Source organism: Sturnira hondurensis, unplaced genomic scaffold, assembly GCF_014824575.4.
Source record: "Sturnira hondurensis isolate 20B ecotype Veracruz unplaced genomic scaffold, ASM1482457v3 Scaffold0009719, whole genome shotgun sequence".
NCBI classification, from domain to species: Eukaryota; Metazoa; Chordata; class Mammalia; order Chiroptera; family Phyllostomidae; genus Sturnira; species Sturnira hondurensis.
In genome coordinates, this window is record NW_028082350.1 from 16,851,648 (window position 1) to 16,870,139 (window position 18,492).

Consider the following 18,492-nt stretch of genomic DNA (forward strand, 5'->3'; position numbering starts at 1 on the left):
ACCAATTCTTTCTAAGGACAGTGTTTATAAGCCTTGTAATGAGACAGCCCTCGGAGACCTTACCTCTCTTTGCCCGTAATTTTGATGAATGGAGGTCTAATTCATAAAGGATATTGTGATGGAAAAGCACTTTTGCATGGCGTGCACTTTAATTTAGATAAATGGGTGCCGCTGTGCCAGAGCCTCAGGAAGTCCACGCACCGCAGACTGATGACCCTTCGCCCGCACGACAAGTCCAGTGTGCGGGTGCGGGTGCGGGTGCCTTCACTCCCAAGTTTGAGGGGCGTGTTTGCTTCAGTGCCTTAAAACTAGAGGGGCAAACGGAAAAGGTGAGCACACATGCTAGAGCCCACCTTCACTTTTCACTCATAGGTTTCCGTTTTAATGGTACAGAAGTTTGGTAGAGCTTGTTTTTTAATGACAAAGATCACACGTCGTTGTGACACAAAGCAACACGTGCTTCACTCAGCTGACTTGCACATAAGGCCTCTACTGCTGTTTCACGTAAAGAACCAGGTTCCCTTTGTGTTGGCACATAGATTCTTGACCTTGACCTCTGCCTGAAGGCAGAGCGCCATGAGTCTCTGCGCTGTGCTGGGATCCTCGGGCTAGGAAACGCCCAGAGGTTGCTCTGACGTTTCCGTGGTTCCCCAGCTCAGCGTTTGCCAGAGCTTGTTCGTTGCCGGGCCGGGCCATGTGCCGGGAACTGAAAACACAGAGGCCTACGCCTATCCAGGCATCAGAGGCCTCCAGGCCACGTGGACATAACAGGAAACAGTTGCAACACAGGCGCTTCTGCTGTGGCAGGACTCAGGAGGTGTGGGGGACGCCTAAGCGGGAGAGCACGTGATCCTACCTTAGGAGAGCAGAGAAGGGAACACGGGGCAGGCAAACTTGAACTTCAATTCGGCAAATGTGAGTGACACCCTGCTTGGCGGCAGGCACCGAGGCTGCAGAAGTAACCCAGGTGGGTTAGTCAAAATAGGAGCAGGCGGAGGAGCAGCAGAGGGTCTGTCCTGTTGGGGAGATGGGGCATCGCGGCCCTCTACCTGATGATGTCGGCTGGAAGCGCGGCTGGAAAGGCCCTGCGAGAGGCGTCCCAGCTGCTCACGGCCAGGCTGGTGTCTCGTTCTCGGATGACACAGGCTCTGGGTTTCTCAAATGAAGTTACTGCCCAGGTGGCAGATACGTTGCAGAGATGGCTCTGTATCACGGAGAAGCCGAAACTGAGATGGGGTTCCGACCATTCCATAATCAGCCCTCAGTTTTTACTCCAGAAATATGAACTCTCTGAGAAGGGTCAGTGAAAGCAGCATGCGCACACAGCCCATTTAGCCCCTCTGGCCTCGAGCAGTGCCGATTGGCAACAATGCTCTTCGCCTCCGATACTTCTCAGTGGACACTTCCCATCCCATCACTCCGCGTCGCCAAGCTGCGTGTAACCGTGCCCTCTGCGTTCCTCAGTCCAGTGAGGGTGGGCCAGGTGGCCCTCGGCACTCAGCTGGGCCCTTGGCTGAGCGGTTGGGGTGCGACCTTGCCCCTCAGCACTTGTCCCTCACCTCTGTAGGGGCCACCTCCGAGTCAGTCCCTTAAGGTCTTAGCGAACAGAACTGGCTCCGAGTCGCTGGGGGGAAGAAGCGTGCAGACCCCAGAGAGAAGGCTGTTTCACAGCAGGAGGCTACGGCAGCGAGGTGCACTTGGAAGACATGGCCGGGCCAGCGGCACCAGGTGGGCCGTCGTGGACCTCCTCTGGAGAGCCTGGGGGCATCCGCCTGCAGTGCTCCTCGCTGGCAAACGCAGGGCACTCGGGCCCGGTTGCCACGAGGCTGGGCGAGTGACGGCACAAGGACACAGAACCAGGACACAACAGCCCCATATAGGAGTGGGTCCTGGAGCCCCGTTCTTGGGGACGAATCTGCCTCACCAGATGAGACGTGACCGTGATTTCGTAGTGAGGGCTGCTGCTTGAAGCCTCTGTTCTGGTGCCACAGGCCAGACGCAGAAGTCTGTCTTCTCCCAGGAGAAGTCCCACGTTTAATGCGAAGTAGAGGCGTTTCGTGTGTGTGTGTATACATGTGTCATGTGTGTGTTGCATGTATATGTCATATAGCGTGTCTATAGTGTGTATGACATAACATGATAATATGCATATATTATATACACACACAGTCCCACCTCAGCACATGTCTACTTCAGATCTTATCATACCCGGTACTCATCCCAATTTGACAAGAAAAAATGTGTTAGCACCGGACGCTGGCCGGGACTTCTCCTACTTGTTAAATTTGTGAGTCGTGACTTCCTCCCACGAGAGAAAATGTTCTGTCGTTCACTACTCATCTGTTTTGGCATTCATCGTGAGTTCCGGAACAAATTAATCACTAGCACAAAGGTACCCCTGTGTATATACTATATGTGTGTGTATACTTGTATTTATATACATACACACACATATATACATCTTACATAAAGAACATATAACAAAAACAGTTGGTGCAACATTGACGCCATCTGGCAGCCCGAGAAAGGGGACTGGAATGCACATGTGTGAACAATGACTTCACCGTTCTAGTCAGTGGGGACACAGACACCATTGAGTGAGCGTGTGTACTGTGTGGCTGTCTCGTTCAAAATGACTGAGCCAGTAGAAGTAGAGCAATGAATCTGCATCAGATTTTGCATTTAGCTTGAATTGAATTTGCATTCATTGCTTTTCGGAAACTAGTTCGATCATTGAGAAGACTGCAGCTATGGGCAACTGGTGATTGGCAGCTTCATCACGACAACACGCTCACTCATGCATTCACTTCTCCTGCAGAGTTCTTTAATGAAACATCAAATCACCCAGGAGACTGAGCGCCCTCCTTATAGACCAGATTGGGTGCCAGATTGGGTGCCTTGCAACTTCTGGCTTTTCCCAAACTAAAATCACCTTTGAAAGGGAAGAGATTTCAGACTGTAGATGAGATTCAGGCAGATGATGGCGACTGGGAGAACTGTGTGAGGTCCCAGGGTGCCTACTTTGAAGGGGACTGAGGCGTCACTGTCCTGTGTACAATGTTTCTCGTATCCTCTATGTTCTTTGATAATTGTCTCTATTTTTCGTATTTCTGTGGCTGGATATCTTTTGGACATACTATATATATATATATATATATATATATATATATATATACACATACATTTTTTGGCAGTTCAGGTAATTTTAGATTCATTGTTACTGGCCAAAGCAGGTGTTTGAATGTAAATATTGAAATACTTATTAAGCAGTTAAATCCATGGGATTTTCAAGTACATTTGATCAACCTAGTAATGCTTGGTAAACTTTTGCTATATTTGCATTTTTCTGCCTTATTTTAATGTGTTTGGATGTTGGCCTTTTGTACTATTTTAAGTAACAAAATCAGGACATCCCTTGAGAAAACCCGTTGTTTGTTTCATTAATCACTAAAGGAATAGCTGTTGTCAGGTCCATTTGATGTCTGCCTGGTTCCTCCTCCCCCTTGTGAAGCTTCCCAGAAACAGCCCCCCCCCCCGGGTGTTTCTTGTTCTCCTCTTACCTGTTCACTTCCAAAGCGGAGCCAGTCAGTCAGTCATGTAATTCACAAAGAGGTGTGATGTGTAAGATGGTGGGATTTGGTGGTCAGAAAACGGAGTTTTGGGTGAGAGGCAGTTTTGGGTCCCGGGACTTGGATTACAGAGCCCTGTCTCCACTGCCAGCCAGGCCTGGGTCTCTCAGCAGACTCGTTGCTTGCTCAGCCCATTTCCTCACCTGTAAAACCAAGGCCAGGCAGACACGCTGCAGTTGGAGAGTGAGGTGTAGCGCAGCCCAGAACCATGCAGAGGGGACACAGTGAGCGCCGGTCCTCCGGGAAGCAGGATGCGCACAGCGCCCTCAATGCCTGTGTTTCCTTGTCTCCAGGCCCCGAGGACGACGTGGTGAAGTCAAAGAAGACGTTCAGGAGTCAGGCCATAGTGAACCAGAACGCCGAGGCGGAGCTGATGCTGGAGGGGGACGACGACGCAGTGAGCCTGCTGCAGGAGAAGGAGGTGGACAACCTGGCAGGTATGTGCGTGCCCGCCTCTGCTGGTTGTCCGGGGATGGGGGGGGATGGCGCTCGCAGGTCCCGAAATTTGACGTCGGTCTCCTGGTGGACGAGTGGGGGGAATGTGCTCAGTTATGTGGACGTTGTTAATTCACTCGATCTCATTGGTTACGATGAAGGGAGGAAAACACTCGCCAAGCACACACTTTCCCAACAGTAGGTGAACAGCACCTGCTTTCTGTGTAACGAAGGGCAGCTTAGTGATGTATGAGAAGTGTGTACAGCACAAGCTGTCCCCGTCCAGCTGTCAGCGTCACTGGGAGGGGACAGGATGATAGGTTCGGTGACGCACACGGGCCCTGATGACAGCAGGCCCCTCAGCCGGTGACTGCTGATTTGCCGTTTCTTCCCTGCTGCCCCTCTTCAGACTGTGCCCCCATCCCTGTCTCCTCTGTCCGCATACAGCTAGTCCCCACCAGCAGGCGCCCCTCCTCCCGGCCCTCGGCACCCGCTCAGGAGCCTAAGGTGCAGGCCGAGGGGTGTCTGCGGCGCCCGGGTGGGCATCGGGCAGAGCTGGCCCACAACGTTTGTGAAACCCCGTGAGAGCAGGTCGCTTCATGAAGGTGCACGTACACTTTTGTACACAATTTCAGAGGGTTTGCAGGCTCTTGGGATCATGTTCTAGACCTCAAGTTCAAGTTAAGTCATCCTACTTTAGAGTCTCAAAGGGCAGCTGAGGCTCACCTCACTTCTGTACTTCAGCCCACACGGCCCTGCATGACTGGCACCCACCTCGAAGGAGGAGACGTGCAGCCACCTTTTCGTCCGCAGAACAGCGCCCAGGCCCAAGGGTGCGCTGCACACTGCCTGGCACACTGCGCGCAGGCCTCCGGCCTTCCCCCTTCACTCTAGATGACGTCATTGGCCGTTGTTAATTCTCCCTCTTCTCAAAAATGCTTAATAAGGTTATTCTAATACTGTTTCCTGGACATGCCTACGTTACTAACACTGTTTATCATGAAAACCATTTTTTTCTATTTAAAAGTAACCTTAAATCTATGAACAAATGTTTGCCTCAAATTCCTAAGTGAGTGTTCAAGTTTTGGTGTTGGTAGTTTTGTGGTTTGTTTTACTAGCTCTCAGATTTCATCTGAGGCCATTTGGAAATGAAAGCAGATGACGTCCATTAGTCCTTCGGCCCACAGACCTGTTTTCTCTGTTCTTGGTCTCCCTGTGATCCTGCAGAATGAGGGACAGTTCACAGACATGATTCCTGACCTGTTTAGAGAGCACGCGGCCTTCATTCTCATCTGCAAACAGATGTGTTCGGTAATTTAAGTTTAGCGTAGACGCCCAGGTCCTTCGTTCGCACTGAAGGTGGTCAGGTTTGGCTGGTACCTGAAGTTTCCTGCAGTGAGGCCTGCATGGTGGTGTTGGAGGTAAAATCCAATACAGACTGGGCCCTCCTTCATGCAGCTCTCATTTAGTGGTAGCTAGAGTAACTACTAGCATTGACCTGTGCTTATAAGCAAAATTCCCAAAACGATATTAAGTTAAAATAACTAGAGAACAGTGAGAGTGTGCTTGAATAAATTATTAAAAAAATTGAGTCTTGACCAGCCCAGTCCCGTCTCACCTCTGTACATTCAAACCCATTTGTCTTCGAGCAGCTTGGGTCCCATTCTTCAGCACCGGCCCTTACACTCTTTCTTGTCTGAGAAATCCCACAGACTGCCCTAAAACAGCGATTCTCTCCCTATCATGGTGTTCATTTGTAAAACAGTAGTCTGCAGATGTGGTTCTGAACTTGGAGAGCGGTACGGGGGGAGGGGTGGGCGTCTGAGGAGCGGAGAGGTGGGGGTCACAGGACAGCCTGCGGAGACGGAGCCGCAGTGCGCACGTCTGTTCTGTAAACACGGGCACAGCACGAGGCCCAGAAAGGCTGCCTTTAGAAGCGAATCCCAAAGCAGTGTTCTTAGGTTTAAGGAGTCCGCCGTTGGAGTTTTGGAACACATCAGTATGTGGCTTCCTGCATTGCTCTGACAGATTCCCGTGCAGAGGGTTCTTCCCTGCATCTCAGAAATTGCAGTGTGCTCGGCAGGGCCGTTCTTACTTGGGAATCAGCGTTGCAGACAGCCTGGTCGTGCTGACCTGCTTAAAGAGGACTCCACTGTCACAGGAGTGTGCACCCGGATGGACAGCCAGGAGGCCGTGGAGGGCGGGTCCCAAAAGCACGTAATCTGATATTTGGGATCTGGAGATATATATACACACACACATATATATATATGTATGTATGTAAAATAACGAGTGCCCGTTTACCATCCACAAGATGAAAATTACAGGTTTATCTTCTTGTCGACTTAATGATTTGGCGTATGTATTATTAAGATAAGAAATATACTTTCCACAACATACAGGTCACTGTTCTCAGATCTTCCACTTGACGCGCACAAATACACTGTTTTTATGAGAGCAGTGGTGAGTCGGACAGACCAAGTGGTGATGCCTGCTGGTGAGCGCGCGTCCTTCAGGAGAGCGGACACGCTAGTCAGGACGGGAGAAGGGGGACTGCTCAGTTAAAACTAATCCTGGTTTTCTGGTTTGAAATGTAGGGTCCGTCTCTGATAACAGGGAAGGGGAAGAGCGAGCGCCAGCACGTCTGTAGGAGCCGGGCAGCGTGCAGGGTCTGCGTGTGCAGCGGCCGGAGGTTCAGGGACCCCCCCCCCGCGTTCTCCCTGGATACTGTGACTGGGCTGACGTTGCAAACGAGGGTGGGGAGGCCGGGGAGAGAGAGTGTGGCCTGCGCTAGCGTGGCCTGCGCTAGCATGCACGAGCAGTGCATGTAAATATCTGTCTTTAGATACTTACTCCTAACATGACGTAGGAACAAGGTCCTCTATGTCAGCGCTTACGCTGGCTGTGTGACACTGCACGTAGAACGCTGTGAATACGCATGATCATTCGCTTCAGTGGTACGTGTGTCTTCTCCAGAGTCGGTCTGGTGAGTTAACAAAACCTGTTAGTGTGTTCGTAGCACAATTTCATTTAAATACTGACCCTCTCACGTTTTCTCATTTTAATGGAGATAAAATATTCCACAGTGCTTTAAAGATGTGAATGTCATTTAATTTTCTGTTTCACTTTTAGTTCCCTTTCTTCCCAAGCTGTTCATCTCAACAGGCGAGTTAAATGTGTGTGGCTAGGAATTGCTCGGCTGTGCACTAACTGACATCGTACTGTTAACAGTGTGACAGTCAACTAAGTGGTTGTAATATCAGTAACACCTGACTTAGTCTGTTTTAATTGCTTTTTTAGTTTATACTAGTTCAGCAAAGTGAATTAGGACCTAAGTTTCCTTATCTAACTAAAACTTTTAATTAACTATACTTATTACTTAAAACATTGAACTTAATTAGTATATGTCACATGATTTTCACCTAAAATCTATTTTAATTTGAAACAAATCAGTTCTGTAAATTATTTGAAAATGTTTTTGTTTATATGTGTAAGTTACTACCAACCATCTACAGATCTATTTCATGTTAAATAACTTAAAAGGCTTTTTGCAGGCCTACATCAAGGCCCACATTTCTTTTTTCCTGCAGTGTTCTCACACTTCTCTGTTCTGCAGTTTCTCTTATCTCATACACCAGGGTCTCTGCTCAGGTTGACGAGCCGTTTCAGACACTTCCCGCCGGAGTCACTGGCCCGTCTTCTCACCTCGTAATGTTTCCTTGGTAACAACTTTATCGAGATATAATTCGTGTACCGTACCATACAGTCGAACCCTGGAAAGTGCACAATTCAGTGATTTTCAGTATTATCACAGAGCTATGCAACGATCACCCTAACTTTAGAACATTTTGTCACCCCAGAAAGAAACCTTGTACTTTCTGGCCACTCCCCTCAATTTCCCCATCCCCCATCCATGAGGCTTCGGAGAGTCACTTCCGTGCTTTCGTCTCCGTGGACCCAGCCGTTGGTACAGTTCATATACATGGAACCAGAACACCAGTCTTTGTGACTGGCTGCTTTTCCTTAGCGTGGTGTCTCCAAGGCCCATCCACACTGCAGCCTGTGTCCTGGCTACAGCCACAGCGTTCACTCCCATGGACACCCCGCCTGGTGCCTCTCCAGCACTAGGTGCTGGGCGTTCCACTCCCATGGACACCCCGCCTGGTGCCTCTCCAGCGCTAGGTGATGGGCGTTCCACTCCCATGGACACCCCGCCTGGTGCCTCTCCAACACTAGGTACTGGGCACCGGGGCTGTTTTCACGGGGTGGCGACTGATTGACGCTGCCGTGAACACTCACACACAGCATTGCGTGTAAGCCTGTGTTTTCATTTTCCAAGTATATAACTAGGCGTGGAATAGCTGGGCCCCCAAATAACTCTCTGTTTACTCTTCTGTCGCACTGCTGGACTGTCTGCGGAGGCGGCTGCATCGTTTATATCTCTGTAGCCGTGTGCGAGGGTCCGATTTCTCCCCATCCTTCACAGTGCTGGTTATTTATTGTTATTGTAGCCATCCCATAAATTGTAATGGTATCATTCTCAAGGAGCTTGAAAGCTCTGTAGATGCTTTCCTGTATGTTTTATCTCTCCCTTCCAACTGTAAATTCCTTAAGGGCAGCGACCCTATCTGAGGCACCTTGGAACCATGAAGACATCTTCTAACACAGTTACGTGCCCTTGGAAGGCCTTCACTGACCAAGTTCACGGAGGTAAAGTAAACTGGAGAGCCACCGTAACGACCTAGTTAAGTTTATACCAAAAACAGAAGACAAATCAAAACTTATCTTGAGCTTGAATTATCAGATCATCTGCTCAAACCAGTTGAAACATTGTGAATGATTACCCCTCACCTTTCCCGTGCGGGGAGGCGCGGAAGTGGGGCTGGTCTTTGTCTCTCCTCGCCTTCTGTGACTGCGTCATTCCACTCGGTGTCTCCGAGTCGGGGTGCCGCTGTGACTCCCAATCGCAGGCGTGTTTCTCCGTCACATGGGGAGACACTGAAATACCGTGCCCAGCGGCCTTAGTGTTTTTATTACAAACGACTCAGGAGGGAACTGGCAACTGGGGAAGAGGTGCTGGAAGAGAAGAGTCAGGGTCTTCTCAGCGGGGGTTCCATCCACCTTTCCTCTCTCTCGCCCTCTGCCTCTCTCCAAGTCAGGAATCTAAAACTCACGGGGATGCAGTGTGTGAGGTTACAAATGTGAGAAAGGATAGGAGCCGCCCGGCAGGGACGTCCGCGCGGAGGAACAGAGCGCAGCCAGTGTGGGGCGCTGTTCCTGGGCCACCCAGCCTGACTCTCTTGACCGTCACACACGGTCGGGCTGCCGAGAATTCCTTTTACGGTTGGACGTTCCCGCCTCCCAAACCTCCGCTTGCCTGCCCTCGCCCATTCACGTGCATGCGCTCTGTGGTGAGCTCAGGGCGCTCTGGGACTCAGACTGACGGGGAGACACTCACCCGGAGAGCGAGCGAGGCCGCCGCGCCCCCTCGCTCCGTGGGCGGCATCACTAGGAGGGTTCAGCGGGGTGTCTACCCTGCTGCGGACAGTGGACAGTGAGTGTGACCGGGCAGCTCACTGGGGCCTTCATGGGCTCTCACTTGGCTTTGTCCGGACCCCCAGGGCAGGACCCTAGCAGGTGACCTGAGTGCTACCGGAAGGCGAGCTGGAGGCGGAAGGCACCGCGGAACGCAGCGTGGACAAGAAAGGGGAAACACTCAAGATTCTAGAAAAATACAGTAAAATCGCAGGAACCACAGAAGGCTAAAAGCTAGGAGTGTTCGAGAGAAATTTGTGGGAGGAAGGATGCGGGCCCAAAGCACAGGAAGTTTCTTTCCTGTCGTTTTAATGGAGCAAAAGCAAAGGGCCCGCGGACGAGGGCGGACCCAGCGCCCTGGCCTGACCCCCCTGCACTGCGGCCGGGCAGGCGGCGGGCGGAGCTTTCCCGACAAAACGTGCACTCGAAGGACTCCTCCGTGTGTATTTTTGTTTCGTTTCAGTTACAGAGCCTCACTAGAATCGGATTCACCTGAAGTTTGTAGTCAGGGGAAAATGCCTTTTACACATTCTGGATTCTCTAGAATGCATTTTGCCCAGGATTTTTCCCTTAATTTTTAAACCCATGTGTATTTCAAGGGAAATTTAATCCATATGTCCGCGACTCACTCACACTTAACTCATCAAAATGTTGTTTAATAAAAGCTATTTGATGTTGGAAAAGCCTTATGAGTCTTTATAACTCCTTTTTCTCTCTCTCTGAATTAGGGAGCTGCTTTGCCAGTCATAAGTAGTCAACCCAAAGGCTCGTTCCTGTGCCGCTTCAAACAGAGTCCACAGCGCTCTGAGAAACAGCACTGAGCACGTGCCCATTCCTCAGAAAGCTGAAATTTCTTCATTTCTAACTTAATTTTTAATTCAGAGTTATAAAAGTAAATAAAAAGCTTCACCTTCAGTCATCTAGTCTCTCTAGCCTGTCTGCATTATTTTTATATGTCCAAGGCCATTTTAGAATCTGCGAATATTTTACTGTATCCGTTTCTCTGTATTTCCAAAAATGGATTACTCCTTTAACCATGGATTCTGCAGTCCTTAAAAAGCACTTTCAAGGTACTCTTAACTGTACGAGCACCCCTGCTGACCAAACTATGTAAATTTAAAATATAGAAAGAGGACATCGTTCACCTCCGTTTGTTAGACATCAACCATGATTCAAATTACATACTTTTTAAGGAACAAGACGCCCTTTGTTTACCTGTGTCTCATAAACACAAAGACCAGGTCTGTTCTTTCTAATACACTGTTCTGGCCGAAATTTATTTTTTTAATATGTTATTTATTCATCTTAGAGGGGAAGGGAAGGAGAGAGAGAGAGAGAAATATCAATGTGTGGTTGCCTCTCATTCGTCCCCTGCCAGGAACCGGGAACCGGGAACCGGCCTGCAACCCAGGCATGTGCCCTGACTGGGAATCGAACCTCGATCATGTGGTTCGCAGGCCCGCGCTCAATCCACTGAGCTACACCAGCCAGGCGAAATTTATTTTTATGTTTTACTTTTGCCTCTATATGGACAATTTTCCACAAAGCTCTTCCTCTACCGACTTATTGTTATACTTACTACTAACGTGAAAAACAGCAATAAGCCCCTCGATTCACGTATCAACAGACCACATCTCTTCTGTATGTGGGGACCAAGCTGTCACTGGGGTTTCTAAAAGTGTGTGACTGCGGACACTGATCACATACTGAAAATGCACGGGTCCTGTCGTTTGTCACACTGGGAGAAAGCAAAGGCACAACGGACCTTTGTCCTACTCCCAGACTGGGGATGTCAACCCATCCAGCCCCGGCAGAGATGAAGCAGTCGTCCACAAAGCCACCCGCCTGCCAGGGCCAGGGCCTCCCGGAGGGGCCAGAGCACTGATGCAAACACCAGGGGACTGGACCGGACTCTCCACACAGAGACGAGCTGGAGCAAAGGGCGAAGAAGTCCTCCTGCGTTTCGAAAATACTCGCTCGCTTACTTACCTTACTTCCGTGGCCTGGGGCTACAGAGCCGGAGCAGCCGCGTGCGGAAGGAGGCACCTCAGCAAACGGCCTACAGCAGGGACAGGCACGTGCACGGCCATCGGGTCACAAGCCGTCCTCACAGTGGGTCCGGAACTTCCACCAGCAACAAGGTGGGAAGGCAGGCTGAGTTTGCTGTCTGTGTGTTTCGTTAAATACCTGTTTCCAGATCAAGGGTTTCGGAAGTTTTGTTGATCAGAAGATGACTGATCACAATTCTTTATTGTTTCTAATTCAAAAGTTCTGTTAAATTTCCCTTGATTTTAAGTCGATAACAGATAAGACAGCTGGGTGCAGTTGCAGTACATGTAATACTTCAATTTGTATATAAATCAGGAATGTTAGGAATGGGGTGTCACAGAAAGCCGCCTCAGACAGTAAATCGTGCATCTGAACTCAGGCTGTGAGGGTGAGTCTCTCCTCGCTGGTGGCCCACGTCCCGAGTCCCGGGGGAGAAGGGGGTCAGGGAGTCATAGGTGGGGAGGCATGGGTGGGCACTTGGACTGGGAGACCTCATCTGCGTCTGTTGAAAGGCAACAGTGCGCAGGCTGATGGCATCACACAGCTCTATGACTTAGGGCATCACTGCGTCTGCAGCCGCGGAAACTGAGTTCAGACATCGGGGTGTTTCCATTCGTGGCCGCACAGCGGTGCTTTCATTTTCTTACATCAGTGTTTGTTTTTGTTTAATTCCAAGTTGCAACCCAGCAAACTACCTATGTGGGTTACTACCAGTGTTATTTTTAAGTGAAATAAAAACGAATAGTTCCTTAGAGGAAAAAAGGGTTGCACTTAGTGAATGTAAGAGCTGGAAGCACCCGCTGGGGCCTCGCTGTCTGCCGTCAGAGCCCAGCCTGACTCGGGTGGAGTGTGGCCATCCCAGCAAAACCAGTGTGAACCCCACGTGCACTGCAGTGGGCGTGTGCAGTGAACAGACACAGGGTCGAAGCTCCTGCTTCCCAGAGGACGGGCAGGCCGTGCGGGGAGGGCCGCCTGAGCGCACAGAGGAAGGGTGGGAACTCGGAGCAGGCCCTGGCTTACGCTTCCAGACCCAAGCGAGGAAACGCCGAGTCTGAATCCTTCCAGACCCCACGTGGTGCCCAAGGGCCCATTTTAACCACATGCAACACGGCGCAGGAAACCACCAGCGAAACGAAAGACAGCCCACTTGGTGAGAGAGCATACTCACTGGTACAGCCGATAAGAACTTGATATCCAGAACTTATAAGAAACTCATAAAGCTCAACACCAAAGAAACAAACAATCCAATTAAGAAATGGGCAAAAATCTGAATAGGCATTTCTCCAGAGGGGACATTCAGGTGGTCAGTAGACATATGAAAGGATGCTCAGTGTCACTTCTCATCGGAGAGAGGCAAATTAAAAATCGGCAAATTAAAATCACCTCACACCTGTGACAACAGCTGTCGTCAGTAAATCAGCAAACACGTGCTGGCGAGGCCGTGGAGCAGGGAGCCCTCGTGCAGTGTGGGTGGGGATGCAGACCGGGCAGCCACCGTGGGAGGCAGCAGAGGGTGTCCTCAAAACATTCAACTTGGACCTGCCTCATGACCCAGCAGCTCCACTTCTGGGAATGTATAGCAAGAAACCCAAGACAGTCATTTGAAAGAATATGTGCACTTCTGTGTTTGTTACAACATTATGTACAAGTCAAGCTTTGGAAGCAGCCCAGGTGTCCATCAGCAAATGAGTGGGCAAAACAGCTGTGGTACTTTCACAACTAGAATACGACTTGGCTGTGAAGAGAAGGACGTCCTGCCTTTTGAGACAGCATGGATGAACCTAGAAGGTATTACGCTAAGTGAAAATAAGCCGGCGGAGAGAGACAAGCACCATGTGATTTCACTTATATGCGGAATCTACTGAACAAGAATAAACAAAGTGGAGACAGACTCACGGATTCAGAGAACAGACTGACCGCTGTCGGGGGTCGGGGGGCCTTTGAGGGCTGGGTGAGAAGGGCAAAGGGATTAAGCAGAGAAAACAGAAAAATGCATGGACACAGACAGATTGCCAGAGGTGACAGGGGTCAGAGGAGGTAGAAGGTGAGAGGAGATAAATGGTGATGGGAGGGGGCTTGACTTGGGGTGTTGAACACACGATACAATAGATGAGAATCTAATGCCTAAAGCTCGTATAATTTTATTAACCAGTGTCACCCCGATAAATTCAGTTTAAAAAATAAAAAGTTGTTGGAAAGAGTGGAAAAGACCATATATTTTTTGAAAATCACTCACGTGACTGTAGCTCGTAGGGTTAGGACACCAAGACTCACGGTGAGGCCACCGTGCCTGACCAGCGGCGAGGAGAGTGTTCTGAATTGGCGGTGAGAGGAGAGAGGTCCTCAGGGCAGCTCAGGGAACACTGAGAAGGGAGGGACGGGGACTGCAGGCCAGCTGCGGGCGGGGAGCGCAGGGGACTTTGGTCTGGGAGAAGCGGAGCTGTGAGAAGCTGGTGCTCGCCGTTGGGAATGTGAGAAAACAGATGAGCATCCGAAGAGAGGGGTGGAGATGCCGTGGTTGGTGAAGACCGGTCTGTTGGACATCTGACATCTCCATGGGCAGTGCAGCTTTGGGACGCGGTGCTTAGCCACGTGGGGCCTGGGATTCATAAGGAAAGCCCCTGAGATCAATCGCCCAAGGAAAGGGAAGTAAATGAAGAGAGGCACAGTCGGCCAAGGTTGGCTCCTCGGTGGAACAAGGTCGAAATGAAGGCGACTGAAGGGGGACCCAGAAAGAGGGGGCACCCGAGATGTCAGGGGTCAGTGCTTCGGCACCTTTCAGACTGTGCTTCTTGGGAGCGCAGTTTTTGCGCTGTGTTAATACAGGAAAAGTGTTCAATGCACATGGGAAGTTCTGGGCTTAGAAAAGCCACTGGTTGTCTTAGTGGATGGACGGACTTTCCCTAACACAGTGGCCGAAGAAAAGGGGCCAGGCAAAACCCAAAGGGGAGAGGATCCAGTGATGAGTGAGGAAGCAAGAGACAAAAGCTGATGTGGACCAGCTGAGCAGAGGAGGGGACAGCCGGGACCCGGGAGTGGTGTCCATGCTCCATGCTCGGGGCAAAGAGGGCCAAGTCCCAGGTACACAGAGCAACTGGCCTGAATAGGGGAAGAGACATTTTCTGAAACTAGGGAAGACACATAAACACGGAGACAGAAGAATACTTAGATATAGGAAGGCATCAAGATGAACGACAAAGTTTCATTTTCCTCCAGAATATGAACACTGCATTAATCATACAGTCAGGATGGGCAGACGTGATGAGTTTTTCTGGGAAGGGGCCGTAGACTGAACCTGAAGAGGGGGTTGGCCCTGAAAAGGCCAAACCCCGCCCTTCACACTGCAGCACCTGCTCTTCCGTCTCTGCTGCCGAACCCCGGCGCCCCTGCACCAGGCAGTGCATGTTCTCCACCCGCTCCCACTGCCCCTCTTTATGCTGGTCACTGGCCAGTCTTCTTTCTCCTGCTCAGACTCTCTCCCGGGCATACGGCACCCTTCGCCCTCACAGCCACCGGCTCAAATCCTGCCCACCCATCACAACTCCCCCCGGATACCACCGCCTGGTGCCGTCCCAGCTGTACCCCACCCCAAAATGCTGGACTTCGTCTCAGGGCTGTGCGTATCTGTGATGTTTTCCTGCCTCTGTCTTGTGGGGAGGCCACGTACTTACCTGCTAATGCCCTGACTTTGGACCCAACCAGCAAGGCTGGAGGCCGACCTCTCCTCCTCACCTGTGGAGATGACAGCGGTGCTCACCTCCCAGGCCGGCGCCAGGGGAGGGGTGAGGGTGTTCGCCGAGCACTGTGCTCCACTAACCCCAGTCCCTTCCGTCACGGTCGCTCCCGCGTGCCTTTGTTCACTCTGTAGGGTAATTGTGGGTGAAACCCAGGGCTCACACATGACTGCCTTCGGCCTTAGTGCTCCAAACAGTGAACGTTTCTTGTTGACTGCATGAATGCGTGAACGCTGAGTTAACTATGTCAGAGTACTTAATTTACAAACAGCTAACATGTTGGGTAGAATGTGGCAGTTATAAAGTTACATCATTTAGAAGTAAATAGTAGACGTGGGATCCTGCTAGAATAACCAATAACATTATAACTGTCATTGGCTTGCAGCGTATTTTTAAAGTTATGCTTTCTCTGAAGTGCATTGTCTTTCATATTTTAAAGAACCGTTTAAAGAAATTGTTTTATATTTTTATAAAGAAAAACATAAAACATGTCATCTGCTATTTTAAGTGATCTTTTCACCATGATATATCCACGGAACAGAAGTGTGCAGTTTTACTCAGTCCCATAAACCCAGACCACATGCCACATTACAGGCATGAGACGTGAGACCAGGGGGGCACCTCCGTCTCCAGGCCACTGTGCCGCCGGGGAGGGGTGGCCCTCTCCGCACGCCCACTGAACGCGGCAAAAGCGCTGCAGCCAAGACGTGCCCAGGAGGACGCTGCGTCCCACCGGGGGCTACGAGGGTGTGGTCCCCGACCCACAGCCCTCCGTCCACACCTCGGGCTTCCTACTGGTCCCCTCTAGTAGGAATTGACTCTTCTCCATCACTAAGTGAGGTCCTGGGGCCATAAAAGAGTCAGTGCTCTTCCAGAAAGTGAAAAATGCATTCCATATGTTGAGCTACATGTGACATAATGAGAAACACAGATGACAGGCTGGCTCACCTATGGAGTCAAAAGGCAAGGCAAATCACCACGATGAACATTAAAACTGCCCCTTTTTTTTAGTATGTTTTTCTTCTAGAAAGTAAATCCAGGGGTATTTTACTTAGAGTGTACATGCTTTGTAAGCTGCTTCTTTGACAAAAGTCGTGCATCGACTCTGTGGAATATGAGCTACTTTTTGCTAGTTTATCTGTTCTGCAAATCAATCGAAAATCATAAATGGTAGGTTAGAGTTAGAGCCTGTCAGAGTGTCTCTTAGCACCTTTCAAAATTATTTATTATAAACATTCAGTAAGATGTTTTGGACATTAGTGCGAAGAAGACATTCTGCCGTGAGTAGCAGAGACTCTGAAAATGCAGCCTTCGGTCACCCCACCGGGAGGCCGCGCACCCTGTGTCTGTTTCTGCAGGGTGAGCTCCCCCAAAGCCCGGTCCACTTGGCCCAGAGATTCACGCACTTTCTCTGACATCCATCTTGTCCAAAGAAACCAGTGTGCTCTGGGGGTAGGTGGCTACTGCTCATCTCAGCCTGGGGGCAGGTGACGTTTACAAAGTCGCCACGGGGCCCGCTGGGCGGCTCGGTCCGTCAGAGGGCCGTCCCCACGCACCCAAGGTGCAGGTTGGTCCCCCATCGGGGCGCACTTGAGAGCCAGCCAGCGATGCATTAGGGAGTGGAGCAAATCAGTGTTTCTTGTGCTCTATCCCTCTAAAATCAATAAATTTAAAAAATTATTATTTTTTATTGTTCAGTGACCATTGTCTCAGTCCCTCCCCCTTGCTCTCCCCCACTGTCCAAACCCCAGCTCCCAAAGACAGTCCCCACCCCACTGTCCTTGTCAGAAAGGAAGTCACCAAAGGGGACCAGAGGCCATTTCTTTAGCAGTGAGCTGTGTAGTATAAATCTGGGTTTCTAGAGTGTTTATCATTGTGTCGTGTGTGTGAGTGTGCGTGTGTGTGTACGTGAGTGTGTGTGTACGTGTGAGTGTGTGTATGTACGTGTGTGTACGTGTGAGTGTGTGCACATGTGTGTACGTGTGTGTGTGCGCGTGTACGTGTGAGTTAGGGAGGGGATAAAGCTGAAGAAGCTGAAGTTCATGACTCTTGAGGTATGTATTCTACGACCTTATTTTTTGGAGCATAAGATGCACCCAGGATTTAGAGGAAAATGGAAAAAAATGGAAACAAAATTTGTGGTGAAATATTCAATAACGTAAATAGCATAATATTCCACCAATGTCAATGTAAAGAGAACTCAGCAGCAGCATTAACAACCATCATTCCTCCCAAATGGGGGGGTGCGTCTTTTAGTCTGAACACTACGGTAGCAGTTCAGGAGCTGTTCCCTGCTTTAAACGAGGTTGTTCTGTAACCATTTTTGAGCCAGGAGAGGCTTTGAAAACTCAGAGGGCCGTCAGCGCCGTTGGGGGGCAGGGTCGCCATCCGGACACTGTGCCGCTGCCGCCTTTGCCTGTCCCGTGGAGTGGCCTGCAGGCCTGGAGCCCGGGCACTGCCCAGCCGTGGCTGCTGAGGCTCCCAGCCTTCCCCGAGGCCCCCTGTGCCCCAGGCAGGAACACAGATGCCTCGGTTTTCTTGGTGCCCAGCAGAGCAGAGCAGAGCAGAGCTTCCCTGGGGTTCCCCAGCGACACCCCAGCTTTCCCACATTCTCACTGATACATGTTTTGGATGTGGTGATTTTCCTACAAATTGGATCACGGTATCCAGATAATTGTAAAAACGTACTCCCTTATATTTTTGTCTTAACTTTTTTGGGAAGGATACTCTTTTGCACTGAAAGTAAAGGATTCCCACTATCATGTCTTCCAAATAACATCAGGATTTTAAATTTGATAATTGTACAAAGATTAGTCCATGTTTCTACCCTGAAATAAGTGTTTCACATGTTCCAAAAGCGAATTGAACATGTGGTTTCAGAGTAATTGAGGTCGGACAGAGTCCGTAGAGCTAATAAAACTTTCATTAATACTCAACTAAGTCTAGAAAATACTCAGGCGAGTCCCACACACGCTGCCGTGACCCACGTACTGTGTGTTCGCCAGTCTGGAGGCGCCAACCACTTACGACGGTGCCAGTTTCCATGAACTTCAACTCTTCGCCCTACATACTGTACGTTCTTTTTTTGTTCCTTATATTGCAACTTGTAA

General features: G+C 50.1%; 1 protein-coding gene across 4 annotated transcripts in view; it reads left to right on the forward strand.

The window, feature by feature from the left end:
• The window catches only part of NBEA (neurobeachin), a 465,797-nt gene that overhangs the window by 296,275 nt on the left and 151,030 nt on the right, over positions 1–18,492 (forward strand). For all 4 annotated transcript variants that reach the window (XM_037057645.1, XM_037057647.1, XM_037057648.1 and 1 more), the window contains one exon: positions 3,923–4,066. In XM_037057645.1, coding sequence (XP_036913540.1) covers positions 3,923–4,066 — 144 coding nt within the window. The remainder of the gene's footprint in view (positions 1–3,922; positions 4,067–18,492) is intronic.